Raw genomic sequence first — 17,190 nt, 5'->3', positions numbered from 1 at the left:
GTATGCAGATAGGCAACATTTTGCATAATTTTGGAGGGTTCATGGACCCCCTGTGGCCTATACATAGATTGCCTCCTTGAGAAGCCCCATCTGTTTTAGTTCTAGTATTTTATAATTCTTCAATTCTCTTCCCTCATCCTGACCATTTCTCAACCTTTTTTTTTTTTTTTAAAGATTTTATTTATTTGAGAGAGAGAGAGAGCGCGCGCGTGAATGAGCAAGCGCACAAGCCGGGGAGGGGCAGAGGCAGAGGGAGAAGCAGACATTGAGCAGAGAGCCCAACACGGGGGCGGGGAGGTTTCATATGGCATTGGATCCCAAGACCCTGAGATCATGACTTGAGCCAAAGGCAGATGCTTAACCAACTGAGCCACCCAGGCTCCTCTCTCTCAAGCTTTTCATGGTTTCATCTCGTCCACGAACCTCTGTGCAAATACAGAGATAATGTATGTGGAGAGCATCTACTACAGAGCCCGGCAGAGAAACAGGCATCCATACATGCTAGCTTTCTGATTATTCCAGCCCCTGTGCTGACTCCTCGTCTAGATGTACACTACTCTACAGTTAACATTATACAGTTTAGCGGTGTTTCTAAGTGTATTTGTTTTGTTTCCCTAGCAAGATAATTGGGTCTATGAGGATAGAGAAACTGTCCTCTGTTTCTTGAATCCACCTTTCTGGGCAGGAACTATTTTGACACTCTTCTGTCTCAGGCTAAGTTCACTGCTTCTTTACTTCCTTGAAGAAGTCACATTAACCAGCAACATTATTTTTTCCAACGAAGATTCCTACCTTGAAATTTTTAGTAATTGGCTAAAGCAATGCTTCCTCAGATGCTATTTTCTCCCACCCTCAATCTGAGCCATGTATCATAAAATTCAGGTTTTTCCCCCCAAAATGATCTTTATGCTGACCCACCGTATCTGAAGTTCTCTGGCCTCTTGAGAAAATGTCATCACATTTTATTCAAATTTCTGCTTGAGATATGAAAGTAGCTAAAAGTTTTCCCCTTTGCAGGATGTTTTGAATTGCATTAACTTGAAAGCACTGGATAGACAGATTTACATCTTGTTGCATCCAGCTTTTTGTTTTGTTTTTGTCTTACATAAGTGATACTTTTTCCTTGTTTTAAGGTTGTGAAAATTATAGCCAGTTGCCCATACAGGCATACAGAATATAAGACAAGCTATGGGAAAGCAAACATGTCCTACACAAAGCCTAAATATGAACTTTAAACCAGCAGCTAGTTATTTCGGAAACCTATAGGTGTTCAGCCTCAAAATTCTGCCTGATTTCTAACTATATGTTAAGTAAGTTTTTCACTGAAGAACTTACAATTCTTGCAGGCAACTTACTCTTGCCTACAAGAATTACTAACACAGGGATTTCACACAGGAAGAAAGAAGTCCCACGGTGTTTTTAAAAGGTGTTATTAATATTTGCTCAGCAGGGGAGCCTGGGTGGTTATGCTGCTTGAGCTTCCAGCTCTTGGTTTCGGCTCAGGTCATGAACTCAGGTCCTGGGATCAAGCCCCTTGTCAGGCTCCCTGCTCAGCGCAGTCTGGTTGGTTTCTCTCCACCCCCCACCCCTACTCACTCATGCACGCTCTCTCTCTCTCTCCTCCCCCTCTCAAACAAAATCTTTAAAATGTATAAAGTTCTTTAAAAAAAAACTTGCTCAGCAAACCTCTATTAATGGAAACGTACCAAAGCTTGTAGTATTGACAGTGAATTGTAGATACCGAATGGTTTCTGTTGAAAATGTATTCTGATACGTGGGTGTGGTTTTTGGTACTTTCCTTGTAACATTCATACTTGCTATTATTCTTCACAGCATCATATTGGCTGATCATCCTAACTTTGAATATTACTGAAAATGTATGATTACCTAAAGTAGCATATCATGTGAGGCCTCAATGTATTTTAAGAAAAGTCAGAAGATACTGAATTATTTGTGTTGCATAATTTCCTCATTAGTTAAATATAGGATCTGATGAGTCTTTTTAAGTCATAATGCTCACCTTTAAAAAAAAATGTTTTACTTATTTGTTTGAGAGAGAGAGAGGACACCCAAGTTGGGGCGAGGAGAGGTACAAACAAACTCTCCTAACATGGGGCTCGATCCCAGGACCCTGAGATCATGACCTGAGCCAAAATCAAGAGTTGGACACTTAACTGACGAAGCCAGCCAGGCACCCCTAATGCTCATCTTTTAAAGAAACTTCATTTTTATCCTAGTTTTTCCTTCAGTGATGAATTTAAAATTATCCAAATGCAGGGTGTGCTGGGAAAGACTGTGGCATTTTTGTAATATCATCCACCTACTTTGGAGGCAAGTTTTTAAAAAAAAAATTTAATAAGTAACTACTATATGCTTCAAAAAAGCTGACCACACTTTGTTAAGAGCTTTGTTAAACAGAGTTATTGAAGACAACTTTGAGCTCGGCATGTTCTTTTTCCCTAGAACCTCGCTATATTTCTGTCAAGTTGAAGCAAAAAATGTTCATCATTTTGTCAGTTCTGTCTGCAAAGCAGAGAATTACCTTCCTAAGCTCCTGAGATTTATGCTTTTAATTACCTCCTATCTGCTTCGCTACCCTCCACACCTAAGAATCAATATAAATAGTCTTATTTATGGGAAAAATGTGTAAAATGTTTGACAAAAGCAGGCTATCATTTTCTAGATTTCCATTTGATGCTATTGATTCCTTCTATCTTCTGACTTTTTCTTGATAGAATCAGTTGGTTTTTCAAACTTATAAATTTATTCATTTATCTAATAATTTGTACTGCTTAATAGCAGATAGTTGTAAGCCCTGCAACTAGCTTTTTGGGTCCCAAACCAGCAATAAGATTATCATCCCTTGGCATCTCTTTATTTACTCATCGGCTGCAGAATTCAGGTTATGTATGGTTTTCTCCAAACCCCTTCATCCTAAACTCACTTCTCAGTGAAGACCAACTCCAATGGCTTATTTCATTTCTGAATGGGAGGACAATACTAACACAGGCAAAACCTAGCCACCGAGGCACCAGTACTTTTAAAACTCTGCCCCTCATGTTTTATCAGCATCAATTCTTTAAAACAAAAACTCAACAAATTACATATCAATCTATATATATATATAAAATTATACATAATATAAAGATATATATACACATATAAAGTATAGATATCATTATATATATTGTATTTATATATAAATACAATAAACGAATAGACTAAGAAAACTGCTATCTGGAGGGTTTTTTTTTTTTTAAAGATTTTGTTTATTTATTTGTCAGAAAGAGAGTGAGAGAGAGAGCACAAGCAGGGGGACTGGCAGGCAAAGGGAGAAACAGGCTCCCTGCTGAGCAAGAAGCCGGATGTGGACTCTATCCCAGGACCCTGGGATCAGGACCTGAGCTGAAGGCAGGTGCTTAACCAGTTGAGGCTCCCAGGCGTCCCTATCTGGCAGGCTTCAAGAGAAATAGAGCAGATGTGTATGGGTGGCAGGCAATGGTTGTCTACGTACATGGGAGGAGGGCACGGTTAACAGTTGATCTGTAGAATCAATACAGGTAGATAGTTGTTGGATGTATGGGACCGTGGTGATGTAGGGAAGGTCAAATATTGAAATAAGAATGTTCAAAGCTTTCCTTGAGATATCAGTTGGGGTAATGCACTACAAAATGCAATGTCTGAGAATTCAGGAAATACAGGACAAACCGATTTTTTTAATATAGCCTGCTGGTTAGAGTTTCAAATAATATGCTCAACATGTTTGTTTTGTTTTGTTTTTACTTTCTAGAGAATTTTTTCAAGTGAAGGACCTTTGGATTTAAAGCAACAAATCCAGTTATAAAACTCAGGCTTCATGAAGCCGTTCTGCATGTCCCAGGACCATGGGGGGAAAACGGTGTATTTGTTGTACTTCTGTGCCCGAGAAAGAGGAAGAAGGGGAGGAAGAGAAGAGTTGGAAGAGTGGTAAAAGAAGACGGAGAACACAGGAAGGAGGAATGCAGTTGTTTAGTAGAAGAGAACAAGTTTTGACAGGCAAAGGGAAACAATGAAAACTCGTGGACAGAATTACTAGAGTTAAAGGCGAGCACCAGGCAGCCAATAGCAAAATGTGGCATCCCCTGGAGGACTAACATGGCGACTCCTAGGCTTGATCCTTCAGAAAAAGAGAGTAGCTGCCCTTGCGGTTCACGTGCCTCTTCTGCTTTTGCTGCAAGGGACATCGTCGAATGCAGAGGCCACCGGGTTCCTGTTTGCCGGGCCGCTCAGCCCTTCCCCGGGAAGGCAGGGCAGCTGCTGCAGGGACATGCTAGCCCACGGCAGCTGGCAGAGAGGTGGAGTTAGGCCTGGTGGCCAAAGGGGATGGAGGGTCAGCCAAGAGCACAGGGAAGGGGCGTTTATGCGGGCCCCGGGTTGTGGCTCTCTCCCTAATCTCAGGACTGCTGAAATCTCTGCTGGCTGACCGAGGACTCCGGGGTTTCTAGCAGAAACGGCGCAAAAGCCTCCGAAGGGACAGATGGCATATGGGGACCGTCTGTTTATGCAAGACAGAGAGTTTGTATTGCACTCTGAACTGCTGAAGAAATCAGGAAGTGGGCATAAGATTAAAATAAAAAAGAGAGAGAGAGAGAGATCGAAAGAACCAGGAGGGCTTACTTAAATAACCTTATTCACAGGAAAATTGCTAAGAAGACAAGGATGCGGAGGCTGAGTGAAGGCCCAGCCGGCGCACTGGTCACACGCAGAGTACAGTTCTGGGAGAATTGAGGGGATCCCCGAATGACTGCACGTCCTGAAATTTCAGACAGATTTTCAGTCAGGAATAGGAGAGTCACCCAAATGTCCACTCAAATGGTTGGTCAACCTGACATTTTAACTTCTAAGCAAACCCTTAATTTCCTGTCCATTTGTACATAGTCTGACTGAAATCGATGAGATGGCATGAGGTCATTTGTTTAGGCCGTGAGGCATGAGGAAATAGAACATAGCAAAAAGAACGGTGGGCCAAAATGCGGGGTAGAGCTATTTGGATAACCAAAGTCCAAAAACTGAAACAAAGACAAAGAACAATCCAACAGAATTAGAAGCCTAGAGAAACCACAATGTAAGATAAAATAAACGCGAACTACAAGTGATTCAAAGTTTATAGTGCTCTTCAAAGGTAATACTCTAAATTTGAAACATCAAATGGGTTCGCACCAAATGACTAATGAAAGCCTGTGGGGTCAGCAATTAGGGACACTACATCTCATGCTTAATCAATTGTCGTATTAATGCTGAGTATCAAAATTTCAGGGTCAATTCCTAAATTAGAGTACATAAAACTTGATTAAAAAGATCATTATGCTCATGTTTCGATTTGCCTATGAAGCATAAAGGACCCAGTAGTATATTAAGGGTATTTATGATTAACTGTGTTCTGAGACAATAATAATAAAAGGAGATCATCTCTATTTTTAAATCAAGTTGCCCTGATTTTGTGTAAAATCTGTTTAAGGATCAGTTTCCTTTATCCTTGGCTATTATTGTCCAAAGAATTGAAATTAATATGCAAATCAGAAAATATCTGGGATCTGCCAACTTTCGACCTAGCCAAAAAGAGAAACATTAGCCTCAAAAAATATTTTAAAAGTCTACATTAGCTCTTGTTTCTAGTCTTTTCGCGTGAAAATGGAAAGCCCAATAATTTTGAGAGTCTTTTTTAAAGCCAAGCACAGAACAGCATAGAGGATAGAGACCTATTTCCCTGGCAAGGCTTAACTCTAGAAATGAATTTCCCAGCAAAAGGGTATAGATTCAGATTTAAGCTTATCAGTTTGTGACTCCACTATAGTTGGAGTGCCCTCACTTGTTGGAGAAGAAAGGGGCATTCAGGTTTGGGACAGCCTCACTTGGTGCTGAGCTTAAGCCGTGTTAGGGAAAAGAAGGTGGCCAAGAAGAAACTAGGTATTTGGGTGCTGCACAAATTTGTGCAAATGTCTGGGACTCAGTTGGGAAGACGTATTATTCCTGGACTGTAGTGCCTGCCCCTGGCAAAGTTAATGGTGTTAATTTGTAAAGGTTCATTTGGGAAATGTTTGTGATTAATGCTTGCTCATTTGCATAACAGTATATCGTGTAAATAAAGCCGTAGCCTTTTGCTTTCCAACAGTGGAGTTCTACTGAGATGATAAAAGCTGGACAAAGGGGGCTACGGGACACTTAAACTAGGTCACATTGAATTTTAATGCATGAAGCCAGTCCTGGTACATTTTACATGGCTAATGGAGAACTGCGGAATGCAGTCTGTTTACTGTGCAAATCTGCCTTCCAGATTTTTCAATAAACATATTTTCTACACTGAAGAGTGAAGCCAATGCAGTCTCAGGCTGATTTAGAAATGTTATTAAAGAAAATAAGGATGAGCATCTTCTTAATTCTTACATTAAAATGTAAATAGGGTAATTATAAAATAATAAACTCTCCCCCAAATAAAAAATGCTCAGTTTCAGAGCTCAGTTATGCAGATTATAGCACCATTACTAAACACTGAGAACATGTATATGTCACACTTGTGAATTTGCCACCCAGACTTTTTAGCTTTACTGCCCAGAGTCTAAGCATGACTCAGAAATTTAATTTTTCTCCATTATCGACAGAACTTTTTTTTTTTTTTTTTTAAGATTTTATTTATTTGACAGAGAGATCACAAGTAGGCAGAGAGACGGACAGAGAGAGAGGGGGAAAGCAGGCTTCCCGCTAAGCAGAGAGCCCGATGCGGGGCTCGATCCCAGGACCCTGAGATCATGACCTGAGCCGAAAGCAGAGGCTTTAACCCACTGAGCCACCCAGGCGCCCCGTCGACAGAACTTTTGAACGGCAACAAGGAAGCTGGTGGTCACATGCTCACCTGTGTACATTTCTCATGACCCTATTAGTAAATACAAAGAAAATCACTGACATCAAACAAAACTCAAGTCAAAGCTGAACCTACTCCCAGAGCAATTCTGGGGCACAGAAAGAAGGCAGCCGCCCCCCCATAACCCAACCCATGACAACAATGAAAAACAAAACTCTTAGTCATTCTTTTTGGGTCTTAATTGTTCCACCTGTAAGGTGAAGGTATTTATACCCTGTCCTTTATTTACTTATTTATAAGTTTTTAAATTTAAATTCAATTAACATATAATGTTTAGTAGTTTGAGGTAGAGATCAGTGATTCATCAGTCTTATGCAACACCCAGTGCTCATTACCTCACACGCCCTCCTTAATGTCCATCCTCCAGTTACCCCATTCCCCTGACTCCAGCAACTCTCAGTTTGTCTCCTATGATTAAGAGTCTGTTACGGTTTGTCTCCCTCTCTGATTTTGTCTTATTTTTTTTCCTCTCTTCCCCTATGATCCTGTTTTGTTTCTTTAATCGCACATATGAGTGAGATCATATGATAATTATCTTTCTCTGACGGACTTTTTTCGCTTAGCATAATGGCCTCTAGTTCCATCCACATTGTTGTGAATGGCAGGATTTCATTTTTTTGATGGCTGAGTAGTATTCCGCTGTGTGTGTGCATACATATATATATAAATACACACACATCTTCTTTATCCATTCATTTGTCAATGGGCATCTGGGCCCTTTCCATAGTTTGGCTATTGTGGACATTGCTGCTATAAACACTGGGGTGCAAGTGTCCCTTTGGATTACTGCATTTGTATCTCTGGGGTAAATACCCAGCAGGGCAATTGCTGTATACCCTATCTTCCAACAGAAAAGCCATGGAAATGATTTTTAATCATAGAGCTGGAATGGTCCTCTCAAAATTACATAGTCTATTTTAGGTTGTGACACAAGAGGAAACTGAGGCCCATGGTGGTGAAGTGATTTATCAAATTCAAAATTAGGATTTAAATCACCTCAAGGACTCTTAACCCAGGGTTCTATACTGCATGGCCTCTCAGCGTATGGACTCATACAAAATATAGAGTAGAAGACCTGTGATGTGACTGTAGAAATTTGGATAATGACTATGCAAAATTATTAAACATACTTGGATCTATTTTAGGATTTATTATTCTGTCTTTCCTTACAAAAATTCTTTAATTATTATACCTTAAATTGAGTAGTAATATTGTGGCTCAATACAGTTAGTATTTATGTCCCTATCATTAATTAGTCTACTTACAAAATATTTCATGGCTCCTACAATGCTGATTTTTTTTTTCAAGTCAGGGTTACTGAGGTATACTTTATATACAGTAAAATTCCTTTTTAGGTACTTAGTTGTATGAGATTTGAAAAACAAAAACAGTTGTGTAACCACCACAAAAATGGAGATACAGAATATTTTCATCACTTGGAAAAGCTCCCTCATACCCCTTATACCCTTTGTAGTCGATTCCCTAACCTTGCCTTGCTCCATCCCTGTTAACTAATGATCTGATTTCTTTTCCCATAGTTTTGTCATTTGCCAAAAGTTATATAAGCGCAACCGTACAGTACATTGTCTTTGTGTTCAACTGGTTTCATTTAGCATACTGCCTTTGAGATTCTCCCACTCTGTAGGATGTTATCAGTATATTATTTCTTTTATTGCTAAGCAGTATTCCATTGTATGACTATACTTTTATTTGTTGATCCATTCATCAGTTGATAGACATTTGGCTCAATTCCAGTTTGAGGCAATTATGCATCAAGCTACTATAAGTGACACGTATGTATGAACGTAAGTTTTCATTTCTCTTAGATAAAACCCTAAAAGTTGGATTGCTGGGTTGTATGGAAAATTTATCTATAACTTCCTAAAAATTTCTTATAAATAACTATTAAACTATTTTCCAAAGTCCCTGCACCATTTTGTATTTCTACCAACAATGAATTAGAGTTCAGTTGCCCCCATCCTTGCCACTTGCCACTTACCAATTTGTTTAATTTTCATCATATTAATAGGTAGAGAGGTATGTAATTGTGGTCTGCACTTCTTTAATGGCTAATGATATTGAACACTATTTTGCATACTTACTTGCCATTCATTTTTCTTCTTTGGTAAAGTGCTTGTTCAAATCATTTGCCCATTTCTTATTAATTATTGAGTTGCAACTTATTTAAATATTTAAATGACATGTTTTATATTATTTTCTCTCAGTCTATAACTTTTCTTTTCCTTTTTTTGAGGTGCAAGTTTTTAAAAATTAACATATAATGTATTACTTGTTTTGGGGATACTGGTCTATGATTCATCAGTCTTACACAATTCACAGTTCTCACCATAGCATATGCTCTCCCCAGGGTTCATCACCCAGCCACCCCATCTCCTCACCAACTCTCCACTCCAGCAACCCTTAGTTTGTTTCCTGAGATTGAGAGTCTCTTATGGTTTGTCGCCCTCTCTGGTTTCATCTTGTTTCATTTTTCCCTCCCTTCCCCTATGATCCTCTGTCTTGTTTATCAAATTCTTAGTATCAGTGAGATCATATAGCAATTATCTTTCTCTGATTTACTTATTTCACTTAGCATAATAATGTTCCATCAAAAATATGGAATGCTTCATGAATTTGAGTGTCATCCTTGTGCAGGCACCATGCTAATCTTCTCTGTATCGTTCCAATTTTAGTATACATGCTGCCGAAGCAAGCACTTTTTATTTTCTTAAGAGTGTAACACTGTCATTTAAAGAGAAGCTTTTAATTTTGATGATGTCTAATATATCAGTATTTTTAGAGCTTATACATTTATTTATTTATTTATTTGATGGGGTTGGGGGAAAGGATAGGCAGACTTCATGTTGTGCTGGAGCCCAATGTGGGTCTCAATCCCACAACTCTGGAACATGACCTGAGCTAAAATCAAGAGTCAGATGCTTAACAGACTGAGCCACCCAGGTGCCCCTATAGTTCACACTTTTAGTTTCCTAAGAAATCTTTTGCCTAATTCAAGTTCACGTGGATTTCCTCCTATGTTTTATTCTTGATGTTTTTTACTTTTCAGTTCATGGTTACATATATAATTCATTTGAATTAATTTTGGAATTTTGTCTGAAATGGCCTTCAAGGTTCTTTTTCTAAATTTCCATGTGGTTATCCAATTACACTATTTGTTACAAAGATTAGCCTTTCTCCACTTAATTGTCACTGCAACTTTGTTAAAGATCAACTGATCATACAGCTTTGGGGCAATTTCTGGACTCTATTCTGTTCCACTGATCAACGTAACTACCTATCCTTCCACCAATATTACAGTCTTGATTATTGTAGGTTTTAAGGTAATTATTGAAATCAAGGAGTGAAGTCTGGAAAATTTTTTTTTTTTAAAAGCTTGGTCTAGTCTCGGGTTTTTCTTTTCTATGTAATTTAAGAAGAAGCTTGGCATTTTCCACAAAAATGCTCTCTGGGATTTTGACTGGGATTGTACAGGGTCTGTAGATGAATCTGGGGACAGCTGACAATGTTGAGACTTCTAATGAATTGATACCATATAGTTCTCAATTTTTAAGGAAACACTTTAATTCTTGAATAGGGAGTTGAGAAAGATTTTATTGAGTGCCAAAAAAATTTATTGGATTTTTGATGGAAATTGCATTAAATATACTTTTACAAATCATGTTAAACATGATAAAAACACTCTTTTCCAGTGGCTATAATTTTTATTATGTTTCCTATACAGAATTAGCAAAACATTTACTGGTATGTACAAACAAGAGTATTCATTATTTTAGTATTTGCAAAAAAGCATGAATCCTGGAACATGTTCTTTGGAAGATGGCTTCTAGGTGGAGTAGCTCAGGAAATAACACATAATATATAGCTCCAGATTCAGATTTGCATTGGCCGTTGGCTTTACTTGGTAATTGAGTATTACAAACATTCTAATATTATTTATTTTAATTTCATGTTACCTTACTCCTACATTTAAAATGATTTGTACTCTTTTCTTGTTATTATTATTATTTTTATTTTTTAGCATGATGGTTATGCTGGCCAGTTAAAATAATTTTTAAAAGTTTCCCTGCATTTCCATGTTCTGGGAAAATATAAATTGTGTAATAAATTGTTCCTTCAGGTATTTAATATGATTTGGCATACACACATGAAATGTAACACTTGTTATAAAGGGGAATAGCAATAATTTTCTTCAGCATTCATTGCATTTTCAACTTAAAAAATTTTCTATTTAGTGATTTTTGAAAAGTGAATATCATTGGCAAGATTAAGCATAAAATGGTATGGGTGTGATTGATCACACGGAGGAATTCTTGGTTTTTGATATTAGCCACTCTATTACTCAAATTTCTAATGTTGAATCCGAATCCCCGGAAAATCCGGCCCACTGAAGTAAGTAGGCCACTAAGGCGAGTGGCCGTTAGAGGTGATGTAAATATGACGAGATGTACATATTCAGAACAATCAGACTTTGAGCTTGACAGACTACAGAGAACAATGAAAAGGTGATACTCACATCCGAATTAAAGCGAAGCTGACAGACATTGCAAGAAATAACTTGTTTCTTCTTTGGGGGAATGGATACTCCAAAAGTGTGATTAATGACTGCTTTTTGCACAGGATCCATCTGAAGAGCAAATGAAAAAATAGTCAATGTACAGCTTCAAAGGATAGACAGTAAATATGAGCAAGTTAAAGCAGCTGTATTATTCCCTAAGGTTTTAACTTCTTAGTTCCCAAAGAGGAATAATAAACAGTCTCCTTCAATTGCAAGGTACTTGTTTCCAGGAGTTAAAAACAAGAACAAAAAACTGGTTTGAAATAATAACCACTCCCAACCAAATCACAGGAGAATCATATCAAGGAATCTTATACCTCTATAAGGAATCTTGAAAAACCTTAAAAGAATCATAAAACAAGAAAACTTAAGATCCAAAGGTCAGGGTTCAAATTCACATGTTAATGCTTTCCTTATATGAGATGATGATTGTTAAGATGGTCTGAAACGACATCAGTCACAATCGCTACACATATATTTCAGTTTCTCAATTTTTGATTTATGACAAAGTTATAAATGACAGGCTCATATCACAATATAGAAACTATTGATCATTATTTTAAAATAATTTATTACTTTTCATGCACTATAGATTGAAATCCATCTTACTTGAAACACATGTCATAGTTATACGCTCAAATACCCATAGCAGATTAACATGCAACCTTTGTCTAGATATTGATCAAGTGAAGTTTTAACTTTTTGTTGTCTGATTGCTGAGGCTAGGACTTCTAGTACTATGTTGAACGACAGTGGTGAGAGGGGGCATCCCTGTCATATTCTTGACCTTAGGGGAAAAGCTCTCAGTTTTTCCCACAGAGAATGAAATTTGCTGTGGGTTTTTCATATGTGGCTTTTATGATATTGAGGTATGTTCCCTCTATCCCTATACTGTGGAGAGTTTTAATCAAGAAAGGATGTTGCATTTTGTTAAATGATTTTTCTGCATAAATTGAGAGGATCATATGGTTCTTGTCCCTTCTTTTATAATCAGACAACAGAAAGAAATAAAAGACATTCAGATTGACAAAGAAGAATTCAAACTCTCACTCTTTGCAGATGACATGTTACTTTATGTGGAAAACCCAAAAGACTCCACCCCAAAATTGCTAGAACTCATACAGCAATTCAGCAACATGGCAGGATATAAAATCAATGCAAAATAATCAGCTGTATTTCTATATGCTAACAATGAGACAGAAGAAAGAAATTAAGGAGCTGATCCCATTTGTACCAAAAACCACAGGAAACCTAGGAATAAACCTAACCAAAGAGGTAAATGATGTGTACTCTAAAAACTATAGAACATTTATTAAAGAAATTAAGGAAGACACAAAGAAATGGAAAAACATTTCATGCTTTTGGATTGTTAAAATGTCTATGTCACCCAGAGCAATATTAATAAATATTGTTTAACAATAAATAAGAAAACAAGAATAAATATTGTTAAAATGTCTATGCTACCCAGAGCAATCTACACATTCAATGTAAGCCCTATCAAAATACCACTGACAATTTTCACAGAGCTAGAACAAATAATTCTAAAGTTTGTATGGAACCAGAAAAGACCCTGAATAGCCAGAGGAATGTTAAAAAACAAACAAACAAACAAACAAAAACCCCAAGCCTCGTGGCATCACAATGCCAGACTTCAAGCTCTATTACAAAGCTGTAATCAAAACAGTACGGTACCGGACGAAAACAGACACATAGATCAATGGAACAGAACAGAGATCTCAGAAATGGACCCTCAACTCTATGGTCAACCAATCTTCAACAAAGCAGGAAAGAATGTCCAATGGAAAAAGGATAGTCTCTTCAATAAATGGTGCTGGGAAAACTGGATAGCTACATGCAGAAGGAAACTGGACCATTTCCTTACACCACACACACACAAAAAGACTCAAAATGTATGAAAGACCTAAATGTGAGACAGGAATCCATCGAAATCCTAGAGAAGAATGCAGGTAACAACCTCTGAGACCTGAGCCGCAGAAACTTCTTGCCAGACACGTCTCCAAAGGCAAGGGAAACAAAAGCAAAAATAAACTTTTGGGACTTCATCAAGAATAAACCTTCTGCACAGCAAAGGAAACAGTCAACAAAACTAAAAGGCAAACTACAGAATGGGAGAAGATATATACAAATGACATATCAGATAAAGGACTAGTATTCAAGATCCACAAAGAACTTATCAGACTCAATGCCCAAAAAACAAAGAATCCAGTCGAGAAATGGGCAGAAGATATGAACAGACATTTTTCCAAAAAGACATCCAAATGGCCAACAGGAACATGAAAAAAACGCTTCACATCATTTGCCATCAGGGAAATACTACAAAACCACAATGATATACCATCTCACACCTAACAAGACAAGAAACAACAAATGTTGGTGAGGATGTAGAGAAAGAGGAACCCTCTTATACTGCTAGTGGGAATGCCTACTGGTGCAGCCACTCTGGGAAACAGTATGGAGGTTCTTCAAGAAGTTAAAAATAGAGTTACCCTATGACCCAGCAATTGTACTACTAGGTATTTACCCCATAGATATAAATGTAGTGATCTGAAGGGGCACCTGCACCCCAATATCCATAGCAGAAAGGTCCAAAATAGCCAAACTGTGGAAAGAGCTGAGATGTCCATCAACAGAGGAATGGGTAAAGATGTGGTATACACACACACACACACACACACACACACACACACACACACATATACACAATGGAACAGTACTCAGTGGTCAGAAAGGATGAATACTTACCATTTACATTGATGTGCATGGACCTGGAGGGTATTATGCTAAGTGAAATAAGTCAATCAGAGAAAGACAATTATCATATGATTTCACTCATATGTGGAACATAAGAAACAGCGCAGAGGATCACAGGGGAAGGGAGGGAAAACTGAATGGGAAGTCATCAGAGAGGGAGACAAACCATGAGAGACTCTTGACTATAGGGAGCAAACTGAAAGTTGCTGGAGGGGAGGTGGAAGGAGGGTAGAGTAACTAGGTGATGGACTTTAAGAAGAGCATGTGATGTGATGAGCACTGGGTGTTATACACAACTGAGGAATTACTGACACTACATCTGAAACTAATGATGTACTATATGTTGGCCAACTGAATCTAAATATTTAAAAAGGTTAAGTTTGACTTATAACCCATAACTTTCTTTCCTTTGGTTTGCATGTTCCATACATATTCAGAAAAATATATGGTGATCAAAGTAGAAAAACTATGGCACAAAGCCATGAAAATACTTGGAAAAAGAAAGAACTATCTGTAGAGCCTATAAAAAGAGAGACAGAGCAGTGATTCTCTTGCGTATTCCAAATAATCTCCAGCATTAACATCAGACAACTGGCAGTTCAAAGAACAATGCGGATGATGAACAAAGCATTACTTATCAACACATGCAACATGAACAAGAACAGATCCACTGACTCCATCATGTAGGAAATCTCCTGCGGTTAGAGTTTAGGATTGGATTAGTTGATGAGATTTGATAGAGAGGACAAATGAATACTATCCTCGATCAGAAGTATAAATCAACAAAGTATAAAATTAGCTATTAGAACCTAAGTATATTAGAAAAGAGGGTGGATTACAGAACTATCGAATAGTAGTATAACCTATTTTTTTTGCTACAAGTTTAATAGAGATGACAGGACAATGTATTCTCACTATACAGAACAAAAATTTGGAGGGGGGATATTCTGGAGTAACAGAACTATTCCATATCCTGACGGTAGTGGTGGTCACACAAATTTACACGTTAGCGTTTTTAGAACTATATATACGTGCAAAAAGTCGATTTTATATGTGATAATTTAAAACATAAAAAAGAAAAAAATTGTATGAGTATGATGTTAAACTACCAAATGTAAAAATATACTTACTGGAAAATCTGGGGATGACTTTGGTTCAAGGTCATGACTAATGTTTTAAGTGTACTTAATGAAAATTTAAAAAAAAAAAACCTTCCATAGGCAAAGAAAATCTCAGACGTGCAGAAAATAAAACTTAAGTTCACTTTTTTAGTTTACTCACAAAAGCATACACTTAGGTCTCATTCATCCCTTTGCAAAACATGAAACTATAATTTCTGATTGTTACTAGAGATGGCAAAGCAGTTTGAACAGGCTAAAAATAAAATAGCCTAACTATATGGAGCAGGATGAAAAAAAAAAAGTACATTGTTTTGCAAAGTTAAAAAATGAGAGAATTTTATTGAGATATTTTCTGTTCTCAGGCTCTGAAAAATACTTGCTGGTTATGTGTGAACTACATGGAATAAAACTATATGAATATTTCCCAAACACCAGTTTTCTGCATGCCACTTTCATTATTTTTGCCATAGCCATATATTATTATTTACTTATTTTTTCTTTAAATCAAAGTAAAATTGACTTTTTGTTTCTTTTTAAATCGACTTTCTAAAAACAGAGTGATAATATTCATGAAATCATAGGTTAATGTCTTCTTTCCTATTACTCATTTTAAAAAAGATTGAAAATTAACATTACAAATTAAAGCTTTCATTATCTAAAATAAAGGCATATATTCTTCTTGTTTCCATACCACAATATAGGAACATAGGCAAAAGGCATATCTAAAATAATCTAGTTCCATGTTTTTAGTAAACCAAGACATCTGCTGACAGCTCCAACATGACCTGGAATATAAACATTCCTCTTACATTTTTTAAATTGTTAGCTGCTTACATAATTTTTTAAATGGCTCCTAATTCAACTCTATTCTACTTAAGTCTCACATTTGCACCACATCAGCCTGAAAAAATCCCCTAGTGTCCCCAAGGCTGGGAGCAGACTGTCCCAAAAGGTGAATTGTGGATGAGCCCTCCAGGTACAAAGGCAAGCTCCCAGCCCTCTGCTCTCCCATAAGTGAACTGAGGAGGTTCCTTCAAGAAACTCTTACCAGAACTGGCTTCTCTATCTTATAAACATAATCCCACCCATCCTTATAAAATCAGCTAACTAAATACAGCCCTTTCACTTCATTCCTTGTTATTAATTCTTGTTGCCTTTTATCCTTTGAACAACTTATCACTAATCATGTAAAAATTTTATCCCCTATGTTTCTCATTTGGAATAGATTTTTCTCTGTTTTCCATTTGATTCTTTTTTTTTTTTTTAACAGCTATTTCAGGAAAAGATCCACTTTTTTCCCCCCTGTCTAAATCTCTTTTGTCTTTCTCTGCTGTTTATCACAGGATTCTATAATTACATTTCTTATTCAAATGTCATTTTGGGGAACCCAATTTAGTCGAAAGAAAACTTTAAATTGTCTGAAAAAGATCGCTCCACTTGCCAATTCAGCTGATACCTTGAAATAGATACCATCTAGCTGATATTTGGAGCATTTGCCATCTGACACAGTAACTACAGTTACCTGAGTCATTTCAGTGGGATCCAGACATGGAAGAATATAGAGAAGGTTTTCAGATCTCTTCCTTTCCCTTTTTAAGATATTAAGTGAGGGGCACCTGGGTGGCTCCGTTGCTTAAGGCTCTACCTTCTGCTCAGGTCATGATCCCAGGGCCCTGGGATCGAGCCCTGCTTTTGCTCCGTGCTCAGGGGCCAGCCTGCATCTCCCTTTCCTCCCTGTTCCTGCTCTCTCTCTCTCAAATAAACAAATAAAATCTTTTTTAAAAAAAGTATTAAATGATAAAATCTTAAATACTTTTCTTAGC

At 37.3% G+C, this 17,190-nt stretch overlaps 1 protein-coding gene across 3 annotated transcripts in view; it reads right to left on the bottom strand.

Moving 5' to 3' along the window:
- Positions 1 to 17,190, bottom strand: part of ZNF385B (zinc finger protein 385B) — a gene marked incomplete at its 5' end in the record, with an annotated part of 302,804 nt that overhangs the window by 46,107 nt on the left and 239,507 nt on the right. For all 3 annotated transcript variants that reach the window (XM_080798477.1, XM_080798479.1, XM_080798478.1), the window contains one exon: positions 11,433 to 11,543. In XM_080798477.1, coding sequence (XP_080654603.1) covers positions 11,433 to 11,543 — 111 coding nt within the window. The remainder of the gene's footprint in view (positions 1 to 11,432; positions 11,544 to 17,190) is intronic.

The sequence above is a fragment of the Martes martes genome (genome assembly GCF_963455335.1).
Source record: "Martes martes genome assembly, chromosome: 3".
Lineage (NCBI taxonomy): Eukaryota > Metazoa > Chordata > Mammalia > Carnivora > Mustelidae > Martes > Martes martes.
The sequence above is the reverse complement of the archived record's forward strand: the minus strand, read 5'-3'. Positions and strand labels throughout refer to the sequence as shown.